Genomic DNA, 23340 nt, shown 5'->3' on the forward strand with positions numbered 1-23340 from the left:
ACATTAAAAATCCAAATTTCCAGCTTCTCAGGAAAAATTGGAAGACCCAACCACACTAGGCTCATGGGGCTGCCCTGCTAAAAATGCCTTACTTTTCTAAGCTAGTCTCCACTCTGGCCACTAATTTACAGCACCTGCCTGGCCCTTCTAGACACTTGAATTAATGACCCCTGTTATAGATCACAGGGTGGGATAGTTGGTTTCCTGCTCCTTTAAGAAGTTGTCCTGTTGAATGAATGAACTTCTTCAGGATTAAGTGCTGAGACATCTTTTTAAAATTAGCGATATATATATACGTATATTTCAGAGATTTATCTATATCTGTGCAAACAAGGACAAGTGCATTCCACTAGACCTCCATGAGGACTCAGATTTTTATCAGCTATAGTCACTACTTAATCCCCAGCATCTAGAAAAGTGCTTGGCACATAGAAGTTGATTAATAAGTAATTGGTGAAAGAATGAATGTTTGGTCTAGAGGTCATATTAGGGGGGAGACCTTGTAAACTTTAAAACCCCCTACGAGACTAGGCCCAGATCCATGGCACAGCAGCCAGGCGGGTGGTCTCCACTCACAGCACACACCCTGCCACCCCCCATCACAGGTATATTGACACCATCATGCACCTTATTAAGACCACCATTGGCAATGCTCCAGGCCCAAATGCAACTCCCAATACACACACCAAGTCTGACTTTATTGAATCCCTCTGTCTGGGTGGCCTGCAGCAAGGTGTCTGGAAAGAAGTGAATTAGGACTGGGTGAAGAGGTATATTAACTAGGATAATGCTAACTGCTATAACAAATAGACCCTAATGTGTAAAACAGCTAGAAGAAGTTGATTTCTCTCTCCCTTAACAGTCCAAAGCTGGTGTTCCTGGTTGATGGGTGGCTTGCCTTCTTACACTAATGTGGAGACCTAGGCTCCTTCCTTTTTGTGGCTCCACAAGCCCTTAGGGCTTCATCATCTTCTGTATCCAGTCAACTAAAGGGGAAGGAGAGAATGTGGAGGACACATAGGGCTGAAAAGCCTTGGCACACATCACTCCACTCACATTCAGTTGGCGGGAACTAGTTAGCACATGGCCACACGTGACTGTGAGAGAGCCTGGGAAATTAAAGTTTAGCTGTGTGCCCAGGAGGACTAGGACATGAATTTGTGGTGAAGAATCACTCAGTTTCCGCCTCCGAAGGTTTCGGGTCATGGCCCTAGAAGGGGGCAGTGGAGTAGAGGGTAGAATATGGAAGAGGGGTGTCACCTTATCCTTGCAGAAAGAGGGGTCCAAACTGGAGTGGTGGGTGACTTGAGGGCTCTAAGTAAGCCCATACTTGTGTAAAATACAAGTCCCATAGTGGGTACATGCACATGTAAGAAAGAGGCCAACTGAGGACTCTGAAGAGCCTGAGTTCATCGGGGACTGGGCCAGGCTGAGGAAGCAGGGTGTCCCTCTTCAGTCGACGGTACTACACCAAGGTGGGACTTTTATGTGAATGACTATAAACGCACACGTGTCTTTGGGCACAGATGCGCCTGATCTGTTCCCTGCCCAGGTGGGCGAGCGTGTACATACTTGGTTGAACATGTCACTGGGGTGTCTGAGTTCATATGTGCCTGTGTTCATATGTGACAGGCAGGTGTGCCTGTCACATGCACATGTCTGAAGGGCTGTGCATACATATGACCAAACGCTCAGGTGTTCCTGACGAGGGAGAACCTGTGTGTTTCTAACCTGTACACCTGAAGGGTCTGTGTGTGCATGACCATGCATGCAATGTATCTGTTTGTCCACACCCAGGAACAGGCCTGCAAAGGACAGCCTCGAGATGTCTCAGGACAGAGGTAGTAACTGCACGTGCACAACTGCCAGGGGGAGGGGTGCTGAGTGTGCACATGCCCAGCACACAGCAGGTGTGGGATAGGTATGTGCTGAGTAAAGTACACAAGTGGACACTCAGATCACAGTACACATGTCCCTGTGTCTATGGTAGCCCCTGCAGGGTGTATGAAGTTGCCTAGGTGTGTGAATGTGTACTTCTGTGTGCCCAGATGTGCTCTTGGAACTCCCCAGGCTGGGCCAGACCAGGCTGGGCTCCTTGTTGGGCACACGGAGGCCTCTGCTGTGTGTTGGTGCCTGCATGGGGCACTGCCAAGGGTGCATTGGTGGCATGCGTATGTGCGTGTGAATGTGTGTGTGCGCATGCGCATGCGCGTGTGTGTGTGTGTGTGTGTGTGTGTGTGTGTGTGTGTGTAGGAAGAAGCATTCGCTCTCTTAGACCTTGCTTCTTTCTGTGGTTCGGTTTCTATAGAGACACTTCCTGTGGAAGAGAAAAGAGGTAGTGAGCTGGTGTTTCAGGATGTGAGGGCCCGCAGGAGCGGAGCTAGGCTCTCTCTCTGCTGCCTGCCCTTCGCCGTGCAAGCTCTGGCCAGAGCTGCCCACAGTCCCCATGGTGGGCGCCCCCCGCAGCGGGGACCCGTGAACAGCAGCGGCATGCCAGGGAAGCCCAAGCACCTGGGCGTCCCCAACGGACGCATGGTGAGTGCGGGCTCCAGGCCAGGCCCACAGGGAGGGGGTGGGCACACCCAGGGTGGAGCCCAACAGGCACACCCGGGAGGGCTGGGCTAGAGCCTGCATGCTGCCAGCGGGCGGGAGAAGTTGGGGAGAGGCAGCAGCAGGTGGTAGAACCTGGCACCCTCATCCCAGGACCTTCCAGATGGTTCTGATGGGGACCTGGGGCCACCCCAGGGATGAGGCCAGAGGAGAGCAGGCATAGGCTTCTGGCCCAGTCCCCACTGCTCTCTTACCTACTACTTTGGCACCATCTGGGGCTGCCTGCATCCTAGGGTAGCAGGGAGTCCCGGCATGCCCTTTGCCCCCTGTATACCCCTACGGGGACCCAAGCCCCCATATCTCACTTAGCCTCAGCCCCCTCCCTCACCCAGTGTCCTGATGCCCAAGGTCAGGTAAGGGGCAGCCCTTAATGGGTCATTGCCCTCCACCTAGACCTACTCCAGAGGCTTCCTACCAGAACTAGCAGTCCTTGGGCAGCCTGGGATGGGTCAGCAGGGTCAGGCCCAGTTGGCACAGCTTCTGTCTGTTCTATTCCTGGACTACTAGGATGGGTGGGGGGAGCTGAGCACTAGGGTGCCCCTGGCTGCTGCTAAATCCTCTCCCTGGCTGCTTGGCATCCAGGTGAGAGCTGCCCTTGAAGAGACCCGCTTCAGCAGATGGAACTGGCTGTGTCGGGCTTCTCTTCTCTCCCTAGGACACCAGCCCACTTGGCAGAGTCCCAGCCCCTCCTATAAACTCCGGAAAGTCCAGTGTCCTAGTCGCCTACCCAGCCCCAGCCTAGTACTGTGGGACAAAGCCAATGGGTCCAGAGAGACCTGGGTTCTAATCTCAGCTCTGTTGTCCCTTACTAGAGGGTCCTCTCTGACCCTCAGTTTCTTCATCTATAAAAGGAGGAGTTTGAAATGGATTTCAAAGGCTTGCTGAGACGATTAAGTGGAATAATGAATATGAGCCCCCTGACCCACCGTGGGGGTTCCATAAATGTCAGCCCAATGCCCCCCTTCATTCTCAGCCCCTTTTCAAGGATCCCCTGCCTCACCAAGAAGCTGAGCCACTCCCCACCCCTACTCCTCCTCCTAATTCCCAAGACCTGTCTCCATACCTCTTCCTCCAGCATCTCTTTATTGGGCAGGAGAGAGGCAAATCCCTCCAAGCTGGCCGTTTCCCCCACCTCACTATCTCTACCATCAAACTAACTTTGGAAGTTCGAGCATCCATGGGCCTCGCACTCCCTGGAGGCACGATGCTTGGCTCACCCCTCCCAGGGCATCCAGGCCAAGGAGGAACACGCCCACTCCCACCCCAGAGGGCAACTGGGTTGCTGCTTCTGGGCAATGCCCAGAACTGCAGGGCAGCTGAGGGGGCCCAGAGACAGACCCAGCCTCTGCCCATCCCACATCAACCTATAGCTTCTCTACTCAAGAGTCATTCAGAGCAGGGAAGACCCCCAAGCTCTACCCCCAGCCCTGCAAGCCCACGGACACCCTGGCTTTTCTCAGCGCCTTTCACACACAGGTTTATCTTTGCCCTTTCCGGGCCCATTCTGAACTCTGTGCCACCTCTTGGAATCCCGAGGGTCACAGATTGGCCACTTGCTGGCCATCGGGCAGCCTTCCGAGGCCACGCTCAGCTGAGAGGAGGGACAGACCGGCATCAGATGTGCATAGATGTAGGCCAGCTGTCAGCCTCCTTCCATGAGTTACCTCCTGAGGGAGGTTCAAAGGAATACATGACGTGCTGAGGGCAGCTGGCAAGAGAGGGACCCACATTTGAACCAGGCCAATCTGACTCGATGCCAGGTCTCCTCCACCTCCCAGAACTGCCTGGCTCCGTCCTCCCCCACCTCCTCCTGCCACCAACCCCACCCACCACCACCGTCATTCCTGCTGAGGCAACTTCATTTGTCAGCCTCGTCTTTCTGTCACTCAGCTTGTCAGGGGGTTGCAACGAAACCTGTCACTTACACATGGCTCCCAGCCTCCCTCCCAGAGATGCCTTCACACAGTCCCAATTGCCACTTCATTTGTTCACGCATGCATTCATTCAACAATCCCTCCTTAGGGCCTGCTCAGTGCTGGCCCTGTCCCAGACATCAAGACCAAGGCCCATCGCCCTAGGCCCTGCCCTCAAACAGCTCCTGGTCTGGCAAGGCACAAAAGGCACGAGCGCAAATACCAGAATAAAATTAAGGTTTGGATAAAAGCGGTGGGTCAGGAATAGAGAAAGCTTGAGGAGGACCTGGGAGAGAGAACAAACTTCTCCACTCACTTCGTGCATTGTTGGTGTGGAAGATGTCCTGAAAGGATGTGCCAGCTGGAGGAGGGAACAACATGGGGAAAGGCCTACACGCAGGGAAACAGGATGTGTGTACAGGGACAAGGCCCAAGGGCTGGCGAGCCTAAAGCCTGGAGAGGAGCAGTTATTGCATCCTGTCACTCTCAGGGTGCCCAGTTAGTCTTCCTGCACAGGAAGACCTGCAAGGCAGAGCGCACCGTACCTTGGCCTACATTCCTGGAGTCCAGCTCAGGGCCATAGGTCAGCTCCACAAAGCTGACTCAGGCTGAAGAGCCAGGCAGCCAGGGTTCTCAGTGGGTCTACCCAGAGAGGATCTCTGGGCCTCAGTCACCCCAAGCCAGGATGAAATAAGATGATGATATAGAGGGCCGAGCCCAGAAGATGCTCAGTAAATCAGCCCTCCCTTCGAAGTCACCCCTCCAGGGGGCAGAATTCATCCAGGAGCCCCTGGGCCCTTTACCCCAATCAACCTTGACCATCTATGCCCCAAGAGCTGAGGCCCCGGGCCTCCCAGCTCCCCGGTACATCTCCTGTTCACCCAGGAAGGCAGCTCAGTGGAGGGGAGACCTTAGGTTTCCAGAGTCAGGCACACTTGGGCCCTAATTTCAGCTCAGGCACTTCCCAGCTGTGTGATTTCTTTGGGCCAAGGTTTCCATATCTGTAAAATGGGCGTAATAATACCTGCCTCACAGGATAAGGATGTGAGGATGGAGGGAGGATGTGTGACACGGATGTGTGCCATCCATGTTCTCTCTCTGCCGGAGAGCTCAGGAAAAGTCGGGTCACCCTCACCTTTGTATTCTCAGATACCAGCGGGTCCCCCAGGGCCAATTTCCAAGGAAAAATGTTTGGCAAACTGAGGCCAGACCATGGGTTGGGGTTGCCGCTTGGCCACCACACCCTTCCTCATCCTTTCTTCCCCTTTTCTCCCATTCACTCACCACTTCTCCTCAGTCAGGCCAGGGTGGGGCAAGGCCAGCCCTGCTCAGCACAACTTCCCCAGACCCAGGAGCCTGGGCAGATCAGAGCCCCAGCCAGCGGCAGCAGCAGCATGCCACTCTCCCTGCTGCACGCCTGCCACATTCACAAATGGGGCCTCGCTGACTCACCCTTCCTGGCAGCTCCAGGAGGTTGGGAATGCTGAGCCCTATGCTACCCAGGGGGTAACTGAGGCCCAGAGAAGGGAAGTTACTTGCCTCAGAATGGTCACTCTGGAATTGGACCCCATCCCTGCTCCCTGCCACCTCTGGATCTCCATCCTGTCTCAGACCCAGCTATATGGGTTATTAATATCTAGTGGGGCAAGAGAGGCCCAGGAAGAACTGCATGGGGCGTTCGGAGTCAGAGCATCCCTGGCAAAGGGGGTGCCGGCACCTCCTGTGAGGGCAGCGGAGGGCAACTTGGGCCCTTGTGGCTGCTTGGGAGCACCTGGGCAAAGAGGGTGCTCCTTGAGGAGGGAGTTCAGGCTGATTCCCTCCTACGGTATAGGCCTGCCCTCCAGGAGCTACAGGCTGCTAGGGGAGAGGCCCAGACATAGGTGGGCAGCAGTGTGGTGGGCAGGGGGATTCGGGGCAACTGGTGTTTAGGGAAGACTGATGTCAATAGGCAGAGACTGGAGAGCCGTAGGGTGGGGGGAGCAGGAGCAGATACCAGGCAGAGGAAACAGTAAAGCAGGAAGCAGGAATGTGAAGAGGTGTGGGGAAAATAGAAGTTTGATGAAGTGTAGGGTGGAGGTGAGGGGGAGGGCAATGGGGGAGGCTGAAGGGGTTCATTAGTCAGGCTCAGGCAGAGCTTCAGCGGTAACCCAGCAACTGCTCTGCCTCCCAGAGTGAGGAGTGGGGCCAGAAGAGGGCCTGGGAGCCAGCCCCACATAAAGACACAATCCATTCAACGTGATGTAAAGAACAAAACAAAATAGGAGTGAAGCCAAGCCCAGGCCCCTCTGCCTTCCCTGGGGTCCTGGGCTGCCCACGAGCATCCCGTGCCCCACCCCCCCACACACGGAAAAGTGCAGTGGAGAGCCCTGAGCAAGGGAGAGGCTGAGTCCTGGGTTGGAGGGCGGGCCAGAGAGAGGCCGGTGTGTGCTGGATGCAGGAGGAGGGAGGGCCAGGTGGCCACCGTGGAGTGGGAGGGGAAAGTCAGGATGGTTCCCGGAAACCTGGACAGAGGGAGGTAACCAAGGCTGGGAACAGCCACAGAGCAGCCTGGGGAGGAAGAACGTGGGACAGGCAGGTGCAGGCATGAGGGCAGCTGACAGGAAAGGGAAAGAACAGCTGGAAGGGACCTTGGGCTTCAATTTGTCCCCTTCACACACCCCAGGAGTTGAGACTTTGTCCTGCAGCCCCGGGAGAGAATTCCCATGAAGCTGTCAGATGGGCGAGTGCAAAGGCAGCAGGGCAAAGGCTGGGGCAGCCAGGGGAGGGCGTGCAGGGTGGTTCCATGTCCAGCCTCCCTCTGCACAAGCTTTCCCTCCTCCTCCGTAATGTCTTATCCCCGTGCTCCAGCTTGGAGACAGGCTCAGGGAGGGGCCCAAGGTTGTAAAACTAGAAAAAGACAGGGCTAGGATTTGAATCCGTGTCTGACAGCCCCGATCCCTGTGTTCTTCCCTCTACCGCAGGGCTTGGCAAAATTGAAAGCTGAAGCAGGGCCAGACACCAATACTAATGCGACAACAATAATAGTAATGTTCCTTGAATATTTACCACATGCCAGATAGTGTTCTGAGTTCTCTTTCTATGTATATTTAACTTATTTAATCACAGCAAGGCTTTGAAGTCCTGACCATTATTTGCCCCATCTGTATAGAGGGAGAAACTAAGGCACAGAGAGGCAAAGTACTCTGCCCAAGGTCACACAGCACAAATGTGAACTCAGGTAGTCTAGGGCCTGCCTCCATAAATAACATAAATGCATCAAACTGGCCCCAGAGACCTCTGAGGAGAGTGTGAACCCCTTCTAGGGAAAGTGGTTGCTGCTCAGGGCCAGCCAAGGTTGCCATGCTGGGAAGAAGCTCAAGGTAGCTGGGGCAGAAAGCTGGGGTTTCATGTAAAACTCCTGACTTTCAAATATGGGAAACCCCTTTAAAGTTAAAAAAAAACAAAAACATTCTGATATTAATAATGTCCTACTTATTTGCAGGCCAGCTCTGGCCCACAGATGTGTGACCCGGGTGCTCCCAGGTTGGGGAACAGAGAGGGAGATTCCAGCCGGGAGGGCAGGGAGAGTCTTCCTGGGGAGGAGATGTTTGCAGACTTGTTTCCAGTAGGGATGGGACGAAGGGACAGGTGGCGGAAGCTCCTGTAACGGGACCTAGTGAAAATGTAGGAGGTGAGAGGGAGGAAGGAACTGGGGATCAGTCAAGCCCTGGTGTTAGGAGCCCAGGTGATGGGAGGAAAACCAGATTCAGGGAAGCTGGTTCCATGCCCTGCTTTGGTGGTGGCAGAGGTGGCTTCCATTTGGGACTGGCTGAGTTGGAAGGGCTTGTGGGGCATTTGGGTGGAGATGTCAGCAGGAAGTTGGCTATGTGTGTTTTAAGCTGGGGAGATGTGGGAGGGAGAAAGGGCCCAGAACAGAGTCAGAGAGGGGTAGAGGCCACCTTGCGTGTATAGATGATGAGGAAGCTGGAGGATTTGCTAGGAAGGTAGGAAGACCGAGGGAAACCACTGCAAGAGTCATTTTGAAAGGAGGGTTTTTCTGTTTCACTAATGGTTGGGATTCCCAGAGAAGTCAGAGTTGTGCATGTGGGGGAAGGGGGGATGCGCAGAGGGGCCTCTACAGCTACTCACAGGGTAGTCCATAACCAGCAGCATCAGTGCTTGGGATCTTGTCAGAAATGGAGAGTCTTAGGCTCTCCTGAACCTGAATCTCTGGAGGTTCCCCCCGCCATCATTCTAATGCACACTAAAGTTTGAGAACCACTGCCCTCTACTATAAAATAGCATCCTGTGCCCTGCCCATGGTGGGGTGTTTCCAAGAGGAGGCAGTTGCAATAAGGAGATCATCAGTTACAGAGACACCTCTCCTTCCTCAAAGACAACAGCAAACATTGATATAACACCTGCCACATGCTGGCCACTATTCTAGATGCTGGAAATATATTAAACTGATTTGATCCTCACAGCAGGCCCAGGAAGTAAGTTAACTATTATTATCATCATCCCTCACTTACAGATGGAGACAAACAAGTTACTTGCCCAAAGTCATACAACTAGTAAGTGGCAGAGACAAGATTAAAAGTTCGTGTTCCTACCCACCATGCTCTACACCCAGGCTCACCCAGTGGGTGCTGGGGGTCAACAGGGGTGACTGGGGTGTACCTGGTATAAGTCCCAGTGCACATAGTGGTTGGCACATGATGGAAGGGGAGCCAGGGGCAGCCTGAGCAGAACCCTGAGCAAGCAGTGACCTGGCTGAGAATGCCCAGTGTGGCCCTCCAGGCAGAGAACACAGCTCCAATCCTGGGGGCTGGGCCTAGAACTATCCCTTGAGAATCCACCCTGGGCTCTACTCTGACTTTCTACCTCGGGTTTCTTGTAGGTTCTGGCTGTCTCAGATGGAGGTAAGTGACAGAGTATGTGGAGGAAGCCTGGCTGGGGTGGGGGTGGGGGCTGAGGGGGGTGTATGTGGAAACAGCGTGGGGATACCCCTGCCATTTGCTGTCTTTCCAGGAAAAGTACCTGAGATGGGATTGGGCCAGGGGCTGGGGAAGGCTGCAAGGCTCAGCTGCACTTGTCCATCCCCCTGCAGAGCTGAGCAGCACGGCGGGGCCGCAGGGCCAGGGCGAGGGCCGAGGCAGCTCCCTCAGCATCCACAGCCTTCCCAGTGGCCCCAGCAGCCCCTTCCCCACCGAGGAGCAGCCTGTGGCCAGCTGGGGCCTGTCCTTCGAGCGGCTGCTGCAGGACCCGCTGGGCCTGGCTTACTTCACTGTAAGCCCTGGGGTGGGATAGGGAGGGCGGATGGCAGTGGCCACCATGGGGGGAAGGGTGGAGGGCATGGGAGAGGGCATGGATGGAGTTTCAGGCTGGCCAGAGTGGGACTCCTCTGTCAGCTGCCTCATCTGGCCTTTCTTTGGCACTCTCTTACTCTTCTCCCAGCTGAGAAGTTTCCTTCTCTCTGCCTCTTATTTTCTCTCTGTGCCTCCAGATCTCATCCCATCTGTCTGTCTGACCCTATCTGTCTGGCTTGGCCTCTTGGCCCTCTCTCTATACCAATCTCTTGGACCACATCCCCTGACTGGGTCTCTGTGTCTCACCTCTGTGTCTGTGCCTCCTTCTCCCCACCCCCAGGAGTTCCTGAAGAAGGAGTTCAGTGCTGAGAACGTGACTTTCTGGAAGGCCTGCGAGCGCTTCCAGCAGATCCCGGCCAGCGACACCCAGCAGGTGGGGAGAAGGGGGAACTGAGGCGGCGAGATGAGACCAGGGCCTGAGCCATGCCCCTGACCTTCTCCTGTCCGTCCTGCCCCAGTTAGCTCAGGAGGCCCGGAACATCTACCAGGAGTTCCTGTCCAGCCAGGCACTGAGCCCTGTGAACATCGACAGGCAGGCCTGGCTTGGCGAGGAGGTCCTGGCGGAGCCCCGACCGGACATGTTCCGGGCACAGCAGCTTCAGGTGAGCGGTCCCGGAGGCGCGGCCTGGGATAAGGGGCGGCGCCTTGGAAGGGAGCTCGGTGGAGCAGAGGCAGGGCCAGATCCAGCGGCGGAGCCTGAGCGGCAGAGATGGTGGGGATGGGGTGGGGATGGGGTGGGGAAGAGAGCAAATCTGGATGCTGGGACCCAGCTAAACGTTGGGCAGGACGCGGGTCAGAGGTAAGAAAAGAGGCGACAGTGAAGGAGGGGCTAGGGGCGGGACCTGGAGCAAGGAAGGGCTAGGGGCTCGCTCCCTAGGTTGGGGACGCCGCCAAGCCCCAGGGCCGAGTCTGGGACTCTGGCAGCTCGCAGAGCGCCCTCTCCAGCTCACCGCCCCGGGAACCGGCTCCGCAGATCTTCAACTTGATGAAGTTCGACAGCTATGCACGCTTCGTCAAATCCCCGCTGTACCGCGAGTGCCTCCTTGCGGAGGCCGAGGGTCGCCCCCTGCGGGAACCTGGCTCCTCGCGCCTTGGCAGCCCTGACGCCACGAGAAAGGTGCGGACGACGGCCTGTGGGGGCAGGCGGCCGGGTGCAGATCTGCGAGGGTGTGCCCACGGTCTGCCTGCGGGTGCGGCCTGGCCCAGTGCCAGTGGCTTCCTTGTATCTTGCAGAAGCCGAAGCTGAAGCCCGGAAAGTCGCTGCCGCTGGGCGTGGAGGAGTTGGGGCAGCTGCCGCCTGCTGAGGGCCCTGGGGGCCGCCCGCTCCGCATGTCGTTCCGCAGGGGTGAGGGCAGGAGCGGGCCGCAGAGATGAGCGGGGTCGGGAGTCTGGGCAAGGCTGGAGAACACCCCCTTCCTCCTACTGGTCCCGCAGTCTCTAAGACTGTGAAAATCGAAATGCAGGTCCGTGTGACCCCCATGTTCCCCTGGTGGTTCGGTTCCCACGCTAGACCCCAGAAGTTTGGGAAGCCCCCCTCAGCAGCGAAGCTTCCGGGAACCCAAACCACGTTAGACCCCTGCAAAAGGGCTCCAACAGGGTCCGCCTGGCTGGGAGAGGCCTCGGCAGAGGGGTTGGGGGAGGGGCTGTCCTGCTCATTCTCCCTCTCCCCTAGAACTAGGGGGCGGCGCGTCAAACTCAGCCTTGCGCCGAGAGTCCCAGGGGTCCCTCAACTCCTCTGCCAGTCTGGACCTCGGCTTTCTTGCCTTTGTCAGCAGCAAATCTGAGGTGAGCCCACTGCTGGGGGAGGCGAGGTGTGGGCTCGGGCCACTACTCAGGCCCCTTTGTGTGGCCACCGTCATTCCAAGCCACCGGCCCCACTTCATCCTCCACTTGATCCACATGGCCAACCACTCAGCCTCCTCACTTTCTTCCTGTCCTCACCACATTGGGCCCCATGCATGTTATGGGTGCACATCCTCTTCAGCCGATGTGTATGCACGTGTGGGTGCCCAGGTGTGTACAGCACGTGTGTAGCAGTCAGTGGGTGGACCTGTCTCTGGGTGCCCATACGCTTGGGTGAGCATACATGTATTCCTGTAGGAGGATGTATCCTGCCTGCCTACAAGTTTGCCCTTGGGCATGTGTATGCCTGTGTGTGCCCCAGTGAGCTTACGTGTCTGTGTACCTGTCTGTGTGTCCTTGCATGTGTACACATCACCTCCCTTGACACCTGCTCTGAATCAGAGCCACCGGAAGAGCCTTGGGAGCTCAGAAGGTGACAGTGAAAGCCGACCAGGGAAGTATTGCTGCGTGTACCTGCCTGATGGCACAGCCTCCTTGGCCCTGGCCCGACCTGGCCTCACCATCCGTGACATGCTGGCAGGCATCTGTGAGAAACGAGGGCTCTCTCTACCTGACATCAAGGTCTACCTGGTGGGCAACGAGCAGGTGCGAACCTGGCCTGTTCCCCAACTCTAACTCCCTTCCTGATCCTGAACCCACCCCCATTCCTGTCTCTGCTCAGCCATGACCCCAACACCAATTCCACTTCTAATTCCAACCCCATCCCCTATCCCCACCCCCTTCCTAACTCCAGCCCCCACCACAGCCCCCCTGCCCCATGCCCAACTCCAAATCAACCCAGCACCACCTCCTCACTCAAACTCAGATATCCACTCTCATCCCATGAAAATCCTGTCCCCACCCCATTCCCATCCTGGTTTCCAGCTTCATCCATCATCCTCACTGCTGGAGCTGAGTTTTTCCCTGTCACTCCCAGAGTTCAGACTGCCCATCCCTGAAATGGCCATTTGGGGATCCCTTACTTCCTCTGCCACCAGGGGCACACAACTGCACCCAACCTATGAAAAACTTTCCTTTAGGTACAAACTAGCATAGCTTTAAAAAGGAGGCTAGGGCAAAATTCACTTAAACTAAACCATCCAATAAGGGGGAATCTAAAGGAAGGATGCTGTATCCCAGGGAGACCCGTCAGGATTTCATTCACCCAATAAACAGTCCTAAGCCCCTGCCAGGTGGGGGCAGAGGGAGCCAGGCTGAGTTCTGTCCTCCAGGTCCAAAGGCTGGAGGTGAGCCAGGCAGGATGTGATCAGGAGGAGGAGTTGAAGCTCCAGAGAGTTTCTGGGTCAAGGAAGGCATTTCTGGTTGGTCCCAGGAGGCTTCATGGAAGAGGTGGCCGTTGATGAGGATGAGGACAAGTTTGCCTGGCAGAGCTGTGGGGGGAGGACATTCCAGGCACAGGTGGGTAAGAAGTGCAGGGCAGGTTCAGGGGCCTGGAGTATGGGAGTATAAGGGCCACAGTAAGAGAAGCTCTGCCCACTTTCTTGGGCCACCCAGGCAGCCTCTGCAGCCCTGATGGGTTTTCATGTCTGCTAAATATAACTTCACCACCCACACTCCACCTGTCCCTGCAGCACAGCACAGGCCTATTGCCTGGGAGGGCTGCCTCCCAGCCCTGGGCTTGTGCAGGCAGCAGGGCCTCCAGGGGTGGTAATTACTACAGCTACTTTTATGTACCTACTGTGTGCCAGGCGCTGTGCCAGATGCTTCGCATCCTTCTGGCCTCACAGCTGTCTTGTGGGGAAGAGCCCTTTTTGCAGTGAGGAGACAAGAAGTGTCCTTAGTAGGTGGGGGAATGGAGAGAAGTGGACAAGTGTAAAAAAAAGGGACAAGGCCTGGGTGGCTGACCAAAGGTAGGTGGTGAGGGAGGAAATGCGTCCAGCTGGTCCAGTTGGTTTTCCCACGCCTGAGGGACAAGGGGCAGCTGTCCAGGAGGCAGATCCTGACCTGGCTCAGGAAGAGGTGGCCCCATGATCCAGGACTTAAGCCTGCCCCTTAACCAAGCAGCCCCATTACCATTTCGTGCCCACCCCACCTCCATGTTTCTCATAACTCTGTTCCTTTTCCAAGTCTGTCCAGCATTCTTGCCACTAGGCTCTGATCCAGCCTGGTCTCGTACTCTGTCGGCATCTCTATGGCTCACCCGACCACCGGCCCTTCCCTCTGGCCCTTAGGGAGCCTCAGTGGCGGCCCTGGGAGGAAGTGATGATTGTTCCCTCAGACCCTGGGGATGGGGGAGGAGGGAAGGAGAAGGAATTTTGAGACCCTGCCTGGCTCCTGCAGAAGGCCCTGGTCCTGGATCAGGACTGCACCGTGCTGGCGGACCAGGAAGTGCGGCTGGAGAACAGAATCACTTTCGAGTAAGTGTCTGTCGCTCCAGTCTAGGGTCCGGGGGTCCCAGCACTCGCTTGGGTCCCAGTTCTGGCTGCTGTTCTCCCTCCAAGTCCTGCCCCTGGTGCTAATCCCGCCCCTTAGGCTAAGGCCCCACCCCCAAGAGGTCCCACCTCCCCAGTTCAGGCTCCACCCTCTCTCCGGCCAGTCCCAGGTGGGTTGGGGGAGAGGCGCGGCGGGCTCTCCGACCTTCCGCAGCGCCAGGGTCCCGCGCAGGCTTGAGTTGGCGGCGCTGGAGCGCGTGGTGCGGATCTCCGCCAAGCCCACCAAGCGGCTGCAGGAGGCGCTGCAGCCCATCCTGGCGAAGCACGGCCTGAGCCCGCAACAGGTGGCGCTGCGTCGGGTGAGCCGTGTGGCCGAGGGGCAGGGGCGGAGCGGGGCGGGCTGCCTGTCCCGCGGGCTGCTGACCTGTCCCCTCAGCCAGGCGAGAAGCAGCCGCTAGATCTGAGGAAGCTAGTGAGTTCGGTGGCGGCCGAGAGATTGGTTTTGGACACTCTCCCAGGTAAGGGACGTTGGCCCAGGGGCTTGTAAGGGACAGCTCTGGCCCAAGAGAAAGGGGGTCCAGGCGAGAGGCAGACAGGAACGGTGGCCCTCTCTGCCGCAGGTGTGAAGATCCCTGAAGCTGGCGACATATCCCCCTGCTGCAGCCAGGTGAGCGAGGGACTGGGCACCCTCTTTTGCCCGCCAGCCTCCCCTCCCGGTTGTGGCTCTAACCCCACATTCTCGCAGGGCGGCCAGCCTACAATCCAGGACAAGGCCGCCCACCTCCCTCCACTGTCCCTGAACTCGCTGGCCCAGGCACCCAGTAGTATCACTGGGAAGCGGCAGACCTGTGACATTGAAGGTACATTGGGGATGATGGCGGCTAGGGACCAGAAGGGTTGGGGACCGTTGAGGGTGGGTGGACTTAGAGAGCCTTGAGCTGAGGCAGGGGCCTGGATGTCACTGGGGCTGGAACAGGGTCCACTGGGGTTGAGGGACCAGAAAGGCTGGGACAGGGGGCGGGATGGGGGCATTGGTGCTGGGGTCAGGGAGGCTGTGGCCATAGTAAGGGCAGCAGGACTGTGGTGGGCTAGCATAGGTGGGTCTGCACCCATGGGCCCCTTGACTCTGTGGCCATCCCCAGGCCTGGTGGAGCTGCTGAACCGGGTGCAGAGCAGTGGAGCCCATGACCAGAGGGGCCTTCTGCGCAAAGAGGACCTGGTGCTTCCAGAATTTCTGCAGCTGCCTGCCCAAGGACCCAACTCCCAGGAGACCCCACCACAGACTGAATCAGCGGCCCAGCCCAAGGGGAGCCCCTCAGACTCCACTGTGCACTCGGCCCTCTGACAGCTGCCCAACCGTCCAGGCCGGCTGCATGGCACCTGGCGGGCCAAGCATGCCATGGGCCCGCTCTGCATGCCCTGTCTGTGCCATGAGTGTCCCTGGCCCCTTCCTGCCACGGGCAGGCCCGCAGGAAGAGCTGGGAGGGGATGGAGAGGGGACTCAGAGGAGTGACACTCCACAGCTGCCACCACTTGGTCCCTTACAGGCTTGCTCGTCCATCCCTTGCTGCCAGGCCACCAGGGGGAAGTGGGCCTAGCCCCCAGTGCAGGTGTGCCCAACACGGAGGGGCGGCGTTGGCAGTGCCAGCCTCCCCACCATGTGCCAGGCCTCAGCAGGGAGTAGGAAGAGGGGCCGGCTCTTCCTCGGGGAGCTGGTATGAGTAAGGCCTGGGGGTGCAGGCAGGCAGGCAGCCCCTCCCTCTACCCACAGAGATGCTACTGGACTTTTGGATTTTGCAGTTGGCTTGGGGCAGCTGGGTTTGTCCTGGATGTATGATATTGTTATTATAATAATTATTATTATTCTGCCATGGGGCGTGTTCCTTGTGTGCCAGTCTACCTTGTGTGCCACCCCCACCCCCAAACTGCGTTGCCTCTGTCACCAGGGTCATGCCAGGAAGCCCTTGGGGACCTCAGGATGTACCCCCTGACTTCCTGTTGTCAGAACCTCTCTTCCTGACTGCACAGACTATGGGGTGTGAGTGTGAGAGAGAGACAGAGACAGCCAGAGAGAATGAAGGAGGGAAGGAGGAAGCAGGGGAGGGAGGGAGGAAGGGGAGGGAGGGGTGGACCCCTCTGGGGAGCTGTGCCTCTGCTGGTGTCATTGTGCTGTTCCTCAGTCTCTGAATCTGAGTACAGTGTCTGGTCACTGTCCTGTTTCTACTGGGGACTGAAAGTGTCTCTGTAGACATGGCGGTGGGCTCTTTTGGATTCATCGAAGGCCTCGAGGAGGACACTGGTTTTTATGGTGGGGCAGGTTCTGCCCCCTGCCTGCTTTGGCTGGGTGGTCTTCTCTGTCCCCCGGCAGCCAGAGAAGCCCACAGCCCACACAGGGAGGAGGAGCAGGGAGAACCCCAGAAGGAGAGCCCCAGCCTGGGGGCAGAGAAGCTAGACTCAGTCCCGGTGCTGCTGTGACAGAGGAAACAAGGGGACGCAGGAGCCTTGAGAAGGCACTGAGGGAGTGAGGGGCCCTCTTGACCACCTCCAACAGGTTGAGCTCTCTTCCCCACTCCAGCTCTTTGTACTTGCTGTCCCCTCTGCCAGGGGCTCCCCATACCTGCCCCCTATCTTGTAACTGGCTCCTCACCCGTGAAGTTCCTGGGAGAGATCAGTGCGGTTTGCTGGCCTTTCTCTAGAAGTCGAGCGCAAGCCTTCCTCAGGGGGCCTTCATGGCTTGTAAACAAGAAAAATTTATTTCTCACAGTTCTAGAGGTCGGAAGTCCAAGATCAGGTGCAAACATGGTGGGGTTCTAGTGAGGACCTTCTTCCAGGTTGTAGACAGCCAACTTCTGTGTCCTCATATGGTGGAAGGGGTCAGGGAGCTCTCTGGTGTCTCTTTGTAAGGGCACTAATCTCACTACATCCTCATGACCTAATCACCTCCCAAAGGCCCACCTCCACATACCATCACCTTGGGCATTGGGATTTCAACATATGAATTCAGGGGGACACAGATATTTAGACCATAGCACAACGTGACCAGGAAAGCTCTACTGAGGTGTGTAAGCCGAGACCTTCAATGAAGCGGGACTTTGGTGTTTGTCTTAGAAATCCCACTCAGAGTCACAAGCATACACACACTGAAAGAATGCATTGGCTCGTCTAATGAAGAAGTCTAGGAGTGGCTGGGTAAATTTAGGAGTTTAGATCATTTTAGTCAGGAATCTCCGTCCATCTCAGTCCTGCTTTCTTGTGTTGGCTTCATTTGCACACGTGTTCTCTCCCTGCATGTCCTTTCTGCAAATCCCCAAAGGATGGTAGAAAATGACCAGGATTGGGATTCTGACTGGGTCAGAGGATCATTCCTGAACCACACTGAGTAGCCAAGCCTGGCTCATGAGATGACCTCAACAGCCAGAGGGCTGGGCCAAGCCAGCCACACAAAATGGGCTGAGGGGGCAGAGGCCTGAAGGCCAGGTAGAAGAGCCTCCATAGAGGTCAGCCCCTACAGGAGGAGGAATTCACATCTCCCGAGGTCCCCAAATTAAGCATGCTCCATCCTTTATCTCATTTTATCCTCACAACAAAACAGCCTGGTGGGGATGAAATCAAGGCTTCAGGGGGGCAAGTGACTAGTCCAGGATCATGCAGGGGATTGCTACTGGGGTGTCACCAGCACTCAGGCTGTCTGACTCAGGGACACACACCAAGCAGGGCCTGGATGCTGTAGAAACCCCCGCTGGGGAGCCAGGGCCCTCTCAGAGGAGGGCACGTTGATGTGGCTACCCTGGGGGGGGGCGGAGTTTGGGAATTTCTACTAAAAATTAAAAAGACACAGCATGTGACTCCAGCAGTGCCACTAGAGAATCACTCACTTCTGGGCACGTGGAGGCCCATTGCTGCAGGGTTGTCTATTGCCTGAAAACTGGCAAAAGTGTATAGGGGTGGGGGGTAGGGTAACACAACACATGCTCTGCGATACCACACAGCAGATAAAGAATTGGGTACAGCATGTCCTGCCATGGAAGGTTCTCCAAGACAGTTTGGTAAAAGAATGCAGAGCAATGAACATGGCATGATACCTTTATATAAACCACAAACACACAGGCACTTATAAGTGTATGGAAAAGAGAGAGAATGTTCTAGAAGGATACATACCAAGCTGACAGGGAGATGGGAAGCAGACCAGGAAGGGGTAGTGGTCAAAGGAGACTTTCACCTTTGCTTTAATTTTTTTTTAAAGGATGCAATTAAAAATAATTATAATATCACAAAGAACTCCGCAAAGCCACTTCTTTGTCACTGCTGGCCTGCCATCCCTGTCTCCATAAGTGGTACCCAGCTCTTCCATTAGGGGCTTCAGCCCACTGCCCCCTCAGACCATTTTGACTGGCTGGGTGTGTCCCTCTGCCACAATCCCCTTGTGATCTCCTCCCCATCATGCCCGCTGAAGCAGCCCTGAGCCCTCACTGTCCCAGCCTGGCCAGGCCCCAGCTGCAAGGAAGGGGGTCAGGGGCACCAGCTGGTTAACCCCTGGGGCCATGTTTCAAAGTCACTGCACAGAGGTGGACTCCTGGGTGGTGGGGAAAGGTAGCAGAGCTGCTTCCCCTCATCCCACCAGGTGGGAAGCCCGGAGAGGAGTCGGCCTGTTCACCCAGCACCCAGTGTGAAGCAAGGGAGAGAACACACATCTGCTGACCACTCTGCAGCCTCCAACACCCCCATCCTACAGAGTTCACAGGCTGACAGAGGAGGCGTGACTTCCTCAAGGACACCCGTGGGGCCCAACCCCATGTGGCTCCAAGCCTCTAAGAGAGAATCTGTCTCTTGTCCCCCCACCCACCTTAATAGCCTTGGGGTACGGGATGGACACAGGGTGAGAACAGGGCACACAGTGACCTTGGCTCTGGGCCAGCGTGGGAGCAGGTAGAGGCATTGGCTGCTCACCTGGAGCCGGGCTGCAAGTGCTGATGCACTGTTCTCTGGGGACAGCCACCCCACCCCCAAGGGCGAGCACAGAGTGCACCCGGTAGGGGGCCTGGTCTGGTGATCAGGTGACTCAGACTTCTGGGGGATTAGAGGCTGGAATTCAGCTTCCACAGGGAAATGAAGGCCCAGATGGAGAGGAACACACATGGTTGGTTACAGTGAGTCAAATGCAGCCAGAGCTGGGCACAGGCCCATACCACTGTACAACCACAGGGGGCGCCATTCATGTCCACCATGGTCCTGGGGGTGTCCAAGAAGAGCTAGGGACATGAACATGTGTATGTGTCCTGTGACTCCTGCAGGGAGGGACTGAGTGAGTGGTGCTCTGTGACCATCTCAGCTCCTGTCTCCAGAGAACTGGCTTGGGGGTAGAGCGGAGGCAGAAAGCCAAGGAGGTGAATGAGCGTCCTACCTGCAGGCCAGCCCAGAGTGCCAGCTGCCAGGACGAAGTGGCCAGCTAAGATTGGTGGACCGGGGTAACCCTACAAGCCGAGGAGGCCCCCATCTTCCTGCCCCATTGCCAGGAAGCACTGAAGGAACCCAGAACCCAGACCCAAAACCTGAAGCTTGGAGTGTGGAACTGGAGCTTGGAATCTGGAGCACAAAGCCTGGATCTGGGGCCTGAAGCACAGACCCAGAACCTGGAGGCAAGAGCCGGAAGCCCAACCTGGTGTCTGGAATCTGAAATTGAAGATTAGGGCTCAGAACCCGGAGCCCAGCGCCAAGAACCAGAGCCCCGAGCTTGACATCTGATGTCTCAAACTGGAGCCCGAGACTGCAGCTCAGATACTGGAGCCCACTTGAGGCCAGAACCAGAGTGGGGACCCCAGAAATTGGAGACAAGCTCCAGGCCCAGAGCATGAAGGCCAGGACCTGAAGTCTGAAGCCAACCTGCGAGCTTCAGGTCTGGAACCCAGAAGCCAGAGCCTGGGACCACCAACTGGGAGTCCACAGCCTCCCGTTCAGGCCTGGTCCCTGAGGCCAGCAGGAAGGGCATAGGGCTGGGGCCATGTAAGGAAGGGAACTGCGGGGGAAGAGGTGATTTCTGAGAAAAGCCCAAAGCAGCCTCAGCTCTTTTGGCCACAGACTTTGGCCTTGTCAGTCAATGAGTGACCGGCGCTTGGGCCACAGGATTAATCATTACATGGGGCACTTATCCCCCAAACAAGGACAGGGCATCCTCAGATCAGCCACCCCTGCCCTGGACCCAGAGGATCTAATGCAGCCTTGGGCTCCCCCTCTGGAAAGTGGGCCTCAGATGGGACAACGTCTCAGGGCCCTGCCTGATCTGTGCCGGGCAGCTCAGATCAAAATCCAGGCTCTCTAAGAGAGGGCAGTCAAGAGGGCCAGGGGAGGGACTGCTCTGTTCCCAGAGGGAGGTGACAGGTGACCCCTACCGTGTCACTCAGCCTGCTGGTGAGAGTGGCTGCTTTGACCGCAGATACAGAGAGGATGCATCCGTGTGTGCTATGCACACTCATGCTGTGTTGGTGTGCAGTTGTGCTGGCTGCATGCCGGGCAGGAATGTTGATGCCCATATTCCCGACGTACAGCACTATGCCGCCTCCGTGGGGCTTATATGTTGGTTGAATATTAAATAAACATATTGATGAGAAGAGGCACAAGTTTCTCAAACTGTGCTGATGGGAAACCCTGTTGTCATTAACCAGATCCCCTCAAAAAATCCAGGTCATGAACAGATGGTCTGGAATGTCAATTTTTCCTCCTTTGATTGTCGTTAAACTTTAGGTCCTGCAGAAAACTTACATGCAGCAAATTGTGTGTATTTAAGGAGCAAATGGATCTTAACAGAGAATTGCAGAAAGGGAGAATAACTGGAGCTGGTTGTGCCAGCTTCCACAGATTGCTCCCTTTCTGGACCACACACTTGCTCTTGGGACCATTCTCTACTCCGTTCAGCAATCATGCCGCTCCTGGAGAAATCCTTGTCGTTGGTGTGACGAAATTCAGTGTCTGTCAGCCTGTCCCATGCACGTTAGCCATGCTGTCTCTGCTCCCACCTCCTTTTCCTTCCCCTCCCCCAGCACTGCCCCGACTAGGCTCTCAAGGGTCACTAAATCCACTCTGTTCTCACGTTTCCTGACAGCAGCATTTGATCTTGCTGACTAGGGTATCTCTTTCAAAACGTGGGCAAACCAGGGGTGGGGATGGTGGTGTGCTGAATTGGGCGATTGGGATTGATATGTATACACTAATGTGTATAAAATTGATGACTAATAAGAACCTGCAGTATAAAAAAACAAACAAACAAAACAAAAAACAAACAAAAAAACCAACGTGGGCAACCCTGGCTTCTGGGGCATCTGCTTTTCTGCTCTTCCTCCCTATCCCTGCTGTGCCTCTTCCTGTGTCCTCCCTCAAATGTGAGTGCTCCTCTGGGCTTGGCTGGGTCTCTCCTCACTGTGCACACTCTCCCTGGGGGCACCTTCACCTGAGGTCACGCAGGCAGGAAGCCAAGTCACGCTGCACCCTGAGGCTGTGACAGGATGCTGGTCTTTGGGCTAGCAGGGGTAGGATTTAAAAGGAAGAGGGGTGACATGGTGAGATTTGCATTTTGGAAGGCTGGCTGGCTGCTTTTTTGGAGACTAGATTGAGGGGAGCAATCAGACAGAAAGGCTACTACGATAACCCAGCTGAGAGATGGTGGCCAGGACCAGGGAGGTGGCAAAAGGATTAGGGAGCTCCCAGGAAAGGAAAATTGGGGGAATTGGGGGATGAATTTGAGACCAGGAGGTAGAGGAGAAGCGTGTGTCAAAGATGCCTCCTCCATGTCTGGCTCCGTGTCTGGACCACATGCTGCTCACTGAGGTTGGAACACGCAAGAGGCCCCATTTGGGGAAAGGAGAACATTGCGTGCTTCAGACCCGCAGCTCCAACTGCTCATGCCAGAGACACCTCAGACACAGCGGTACAGTTCAGTACAGATGGATCTTTGCATCTTCCCTCCAAAACTCCTCCTCCTCCTGGGTGCCTTTCTCAGTGTGAGACACCACCAACCACCCAGGCTCCGGGCCCAGAGGTCTGGGGGAGGCCGTGGCCAGAGTGCAGGTGAGCAGACAGGGCAGGACTCACCATTCAGGGGTCACACAGAGTCTGTCACAGACAGAGAGGAGGCAGGCCATGCGCAGGAGTGGGCTGAGATGAGCAGAGGGGCTGAAATGCTTGGGGGCTGGGGTGTGGCCACCTTCTCCACAGCTCTCAAGAGTCCCAAAGGCAGCTCTGGTCAGCTCCCAAGTTTCCATGCTTTTGCTAGGGCTGTGGCAGCCCCACTCCCCACAAAATATTTTTGCAAGTGGTGGAGATCCACAGCATTATGTAATTGTTTCTCTTGCGATGCATTTGATTAATAACTGCCTCCCCCGCTAAACCCTGAGCTCCACGAGGGCAGGGAAGGTAGGCTTCAAAACTGTCAAAGATCCAACCCTTATTAAAAAGGAGACACACCCCCAGCTCATAAGGAGTGCCTTGGATACCGCTGCTCCTGCCCGGCGTCTGACTGGAGCAGGCAGGGGAGAGGACCACGCCTGTGGGCGGGGGTGCACGTACCCAGACAATCTCTGAGTCCATCAGCTCAAGGATGAATCCAACACAAGAACTCAGTAATAATTGCATTTCCCTGGATCAGCAACGCCCCTCCCACCCGTGCATGAACGCCAGTCTTACCCAAATCACTCCCTCCATGTAGGAGAGGTTCTAGGACACCCAAGGGTTCACTATGTAAATTAGGGTTCATGACAGAACGTGATGCAACAATTAAAAACAACATCTGTGCTGAGTGTAAAGACACAGGAAAAGGCTTATGTTATAATGTTAGATGAAAAAAAACAAGATGCAGTCTTCCAGAGACAATAAAATCCAAAGTAGATAGAAAAGGCACAGGGAAAAGGACAAAAGGCAGTGTTTTAAACATCACGGTGATGTTTCTGAGAAGCAGGATTGTCTTTATTTTCCTTTTTGCTATGAATGGAGACCTTTCTAGCAAGCAATGGGTGGCTGATTTCCTGCCTTAGTTCCCCAGAATCTTCCAGAACAAGCCATAAGACTATATTGCTTATTGTCCAAACCAGGGCACTTTGCAGAGTGAAAGGGGACGCTGGGCCAACAGTCATAAACCCGGACTTGGCCAGGCAAACCAGAACTTACGGTCACTCTCCTCAAAACCAATCCCAGCCGCACCTCCGCCCCCCCCAACCCCTCTCTCCCCTGTGGGTTCTGTGGCCTAAA

The 23340-nt window shown here is 56.0% G+C and overlaps 1 protein-coding gene across 4 annotated transcripts; it reads left to right on the top strand.

The window, feature by feature from the left end:
* Nucleotides 1-2479: 2479 nt before the first annotated feature.
* On the top strand, nt 2480-19724 carry RGS14 (regulator of G protein signaling 14). 4 transcript variants are annotated; one of them, XM_061189984.1, is made up of 15 exons: nt 2480-2535; nt 9403-9424; nt 9534-9791; nt 10152-10244; nt 10330-10473; nt 10845-10988; nt 11105-11216; nt 11544-11656; nt 12116-12319; nt 14015-14091; nt 14327-14465; nt 14543-14624; nt 14727-14773; nt 14852-14966; nt 15249-15969. In XM_061189984.1, exons 2-15 carry the CDS (start codon nt 9419-9421, stop codon nt 15449-15451), a joined length of 1737 nt encoding a protein of 578 aa, XP_061045967.1. In that variant the 5' UTR covers nt 2480-2535; nt 9403-9418; the 3' UTR covers nt 15452-15969. The 4 variants fall into 4 exon arrangements, with proteins under 4 accessions (XP_061045967.1, XP_061045968.1, XP_061045970.1 ...); XM_061189985.1 differs by having other exon boundaries at nt 14339-14465; XM_061189986.1 differs by having other exon boundaries at nt 2491-2535; nt 9613-9791; nt 14339-14465.
* The last annotated feature ends 3616 nt before the right edge of the window (nt 19725-23340 follow it).

The sequence above is a fragment of the Eubalaena glacialis genome, chromosome 4 (assembly GCF_028564815.1).
Source record: "Eubalaena glacialis isolate mEubGla1 chromosome 4, mEubGla1.1.hap2.+ XY, whole genome shotgun sequence".
NCBI lineage: Eukaryota > Metazoa > Chordata > Mammalia > Artiodactyla > Balaenidae > Eubalaena > Eubalaena glacialis.

Excerpts from the sequence above, each read along its gene's own strand:
- RGS14 (XM_061189984.1), top strand. Across the intron at positions 10,474-10,844 it reads TCCGGGCACAGCAGCTTCAG|ATCTTCAACTTGATGAAGTT; the intron begins GTGAGCGGTCCC and ends CCGGCTCCGCAG. Across the intron at positions 12,320-14,014 it reads ACCTGGTGGGCAACGAGCAG|AAGGCCCTGGTCCTGGATCA; the intron begins GTGCGAACCTGG and ends TGGCTCCTGCAG.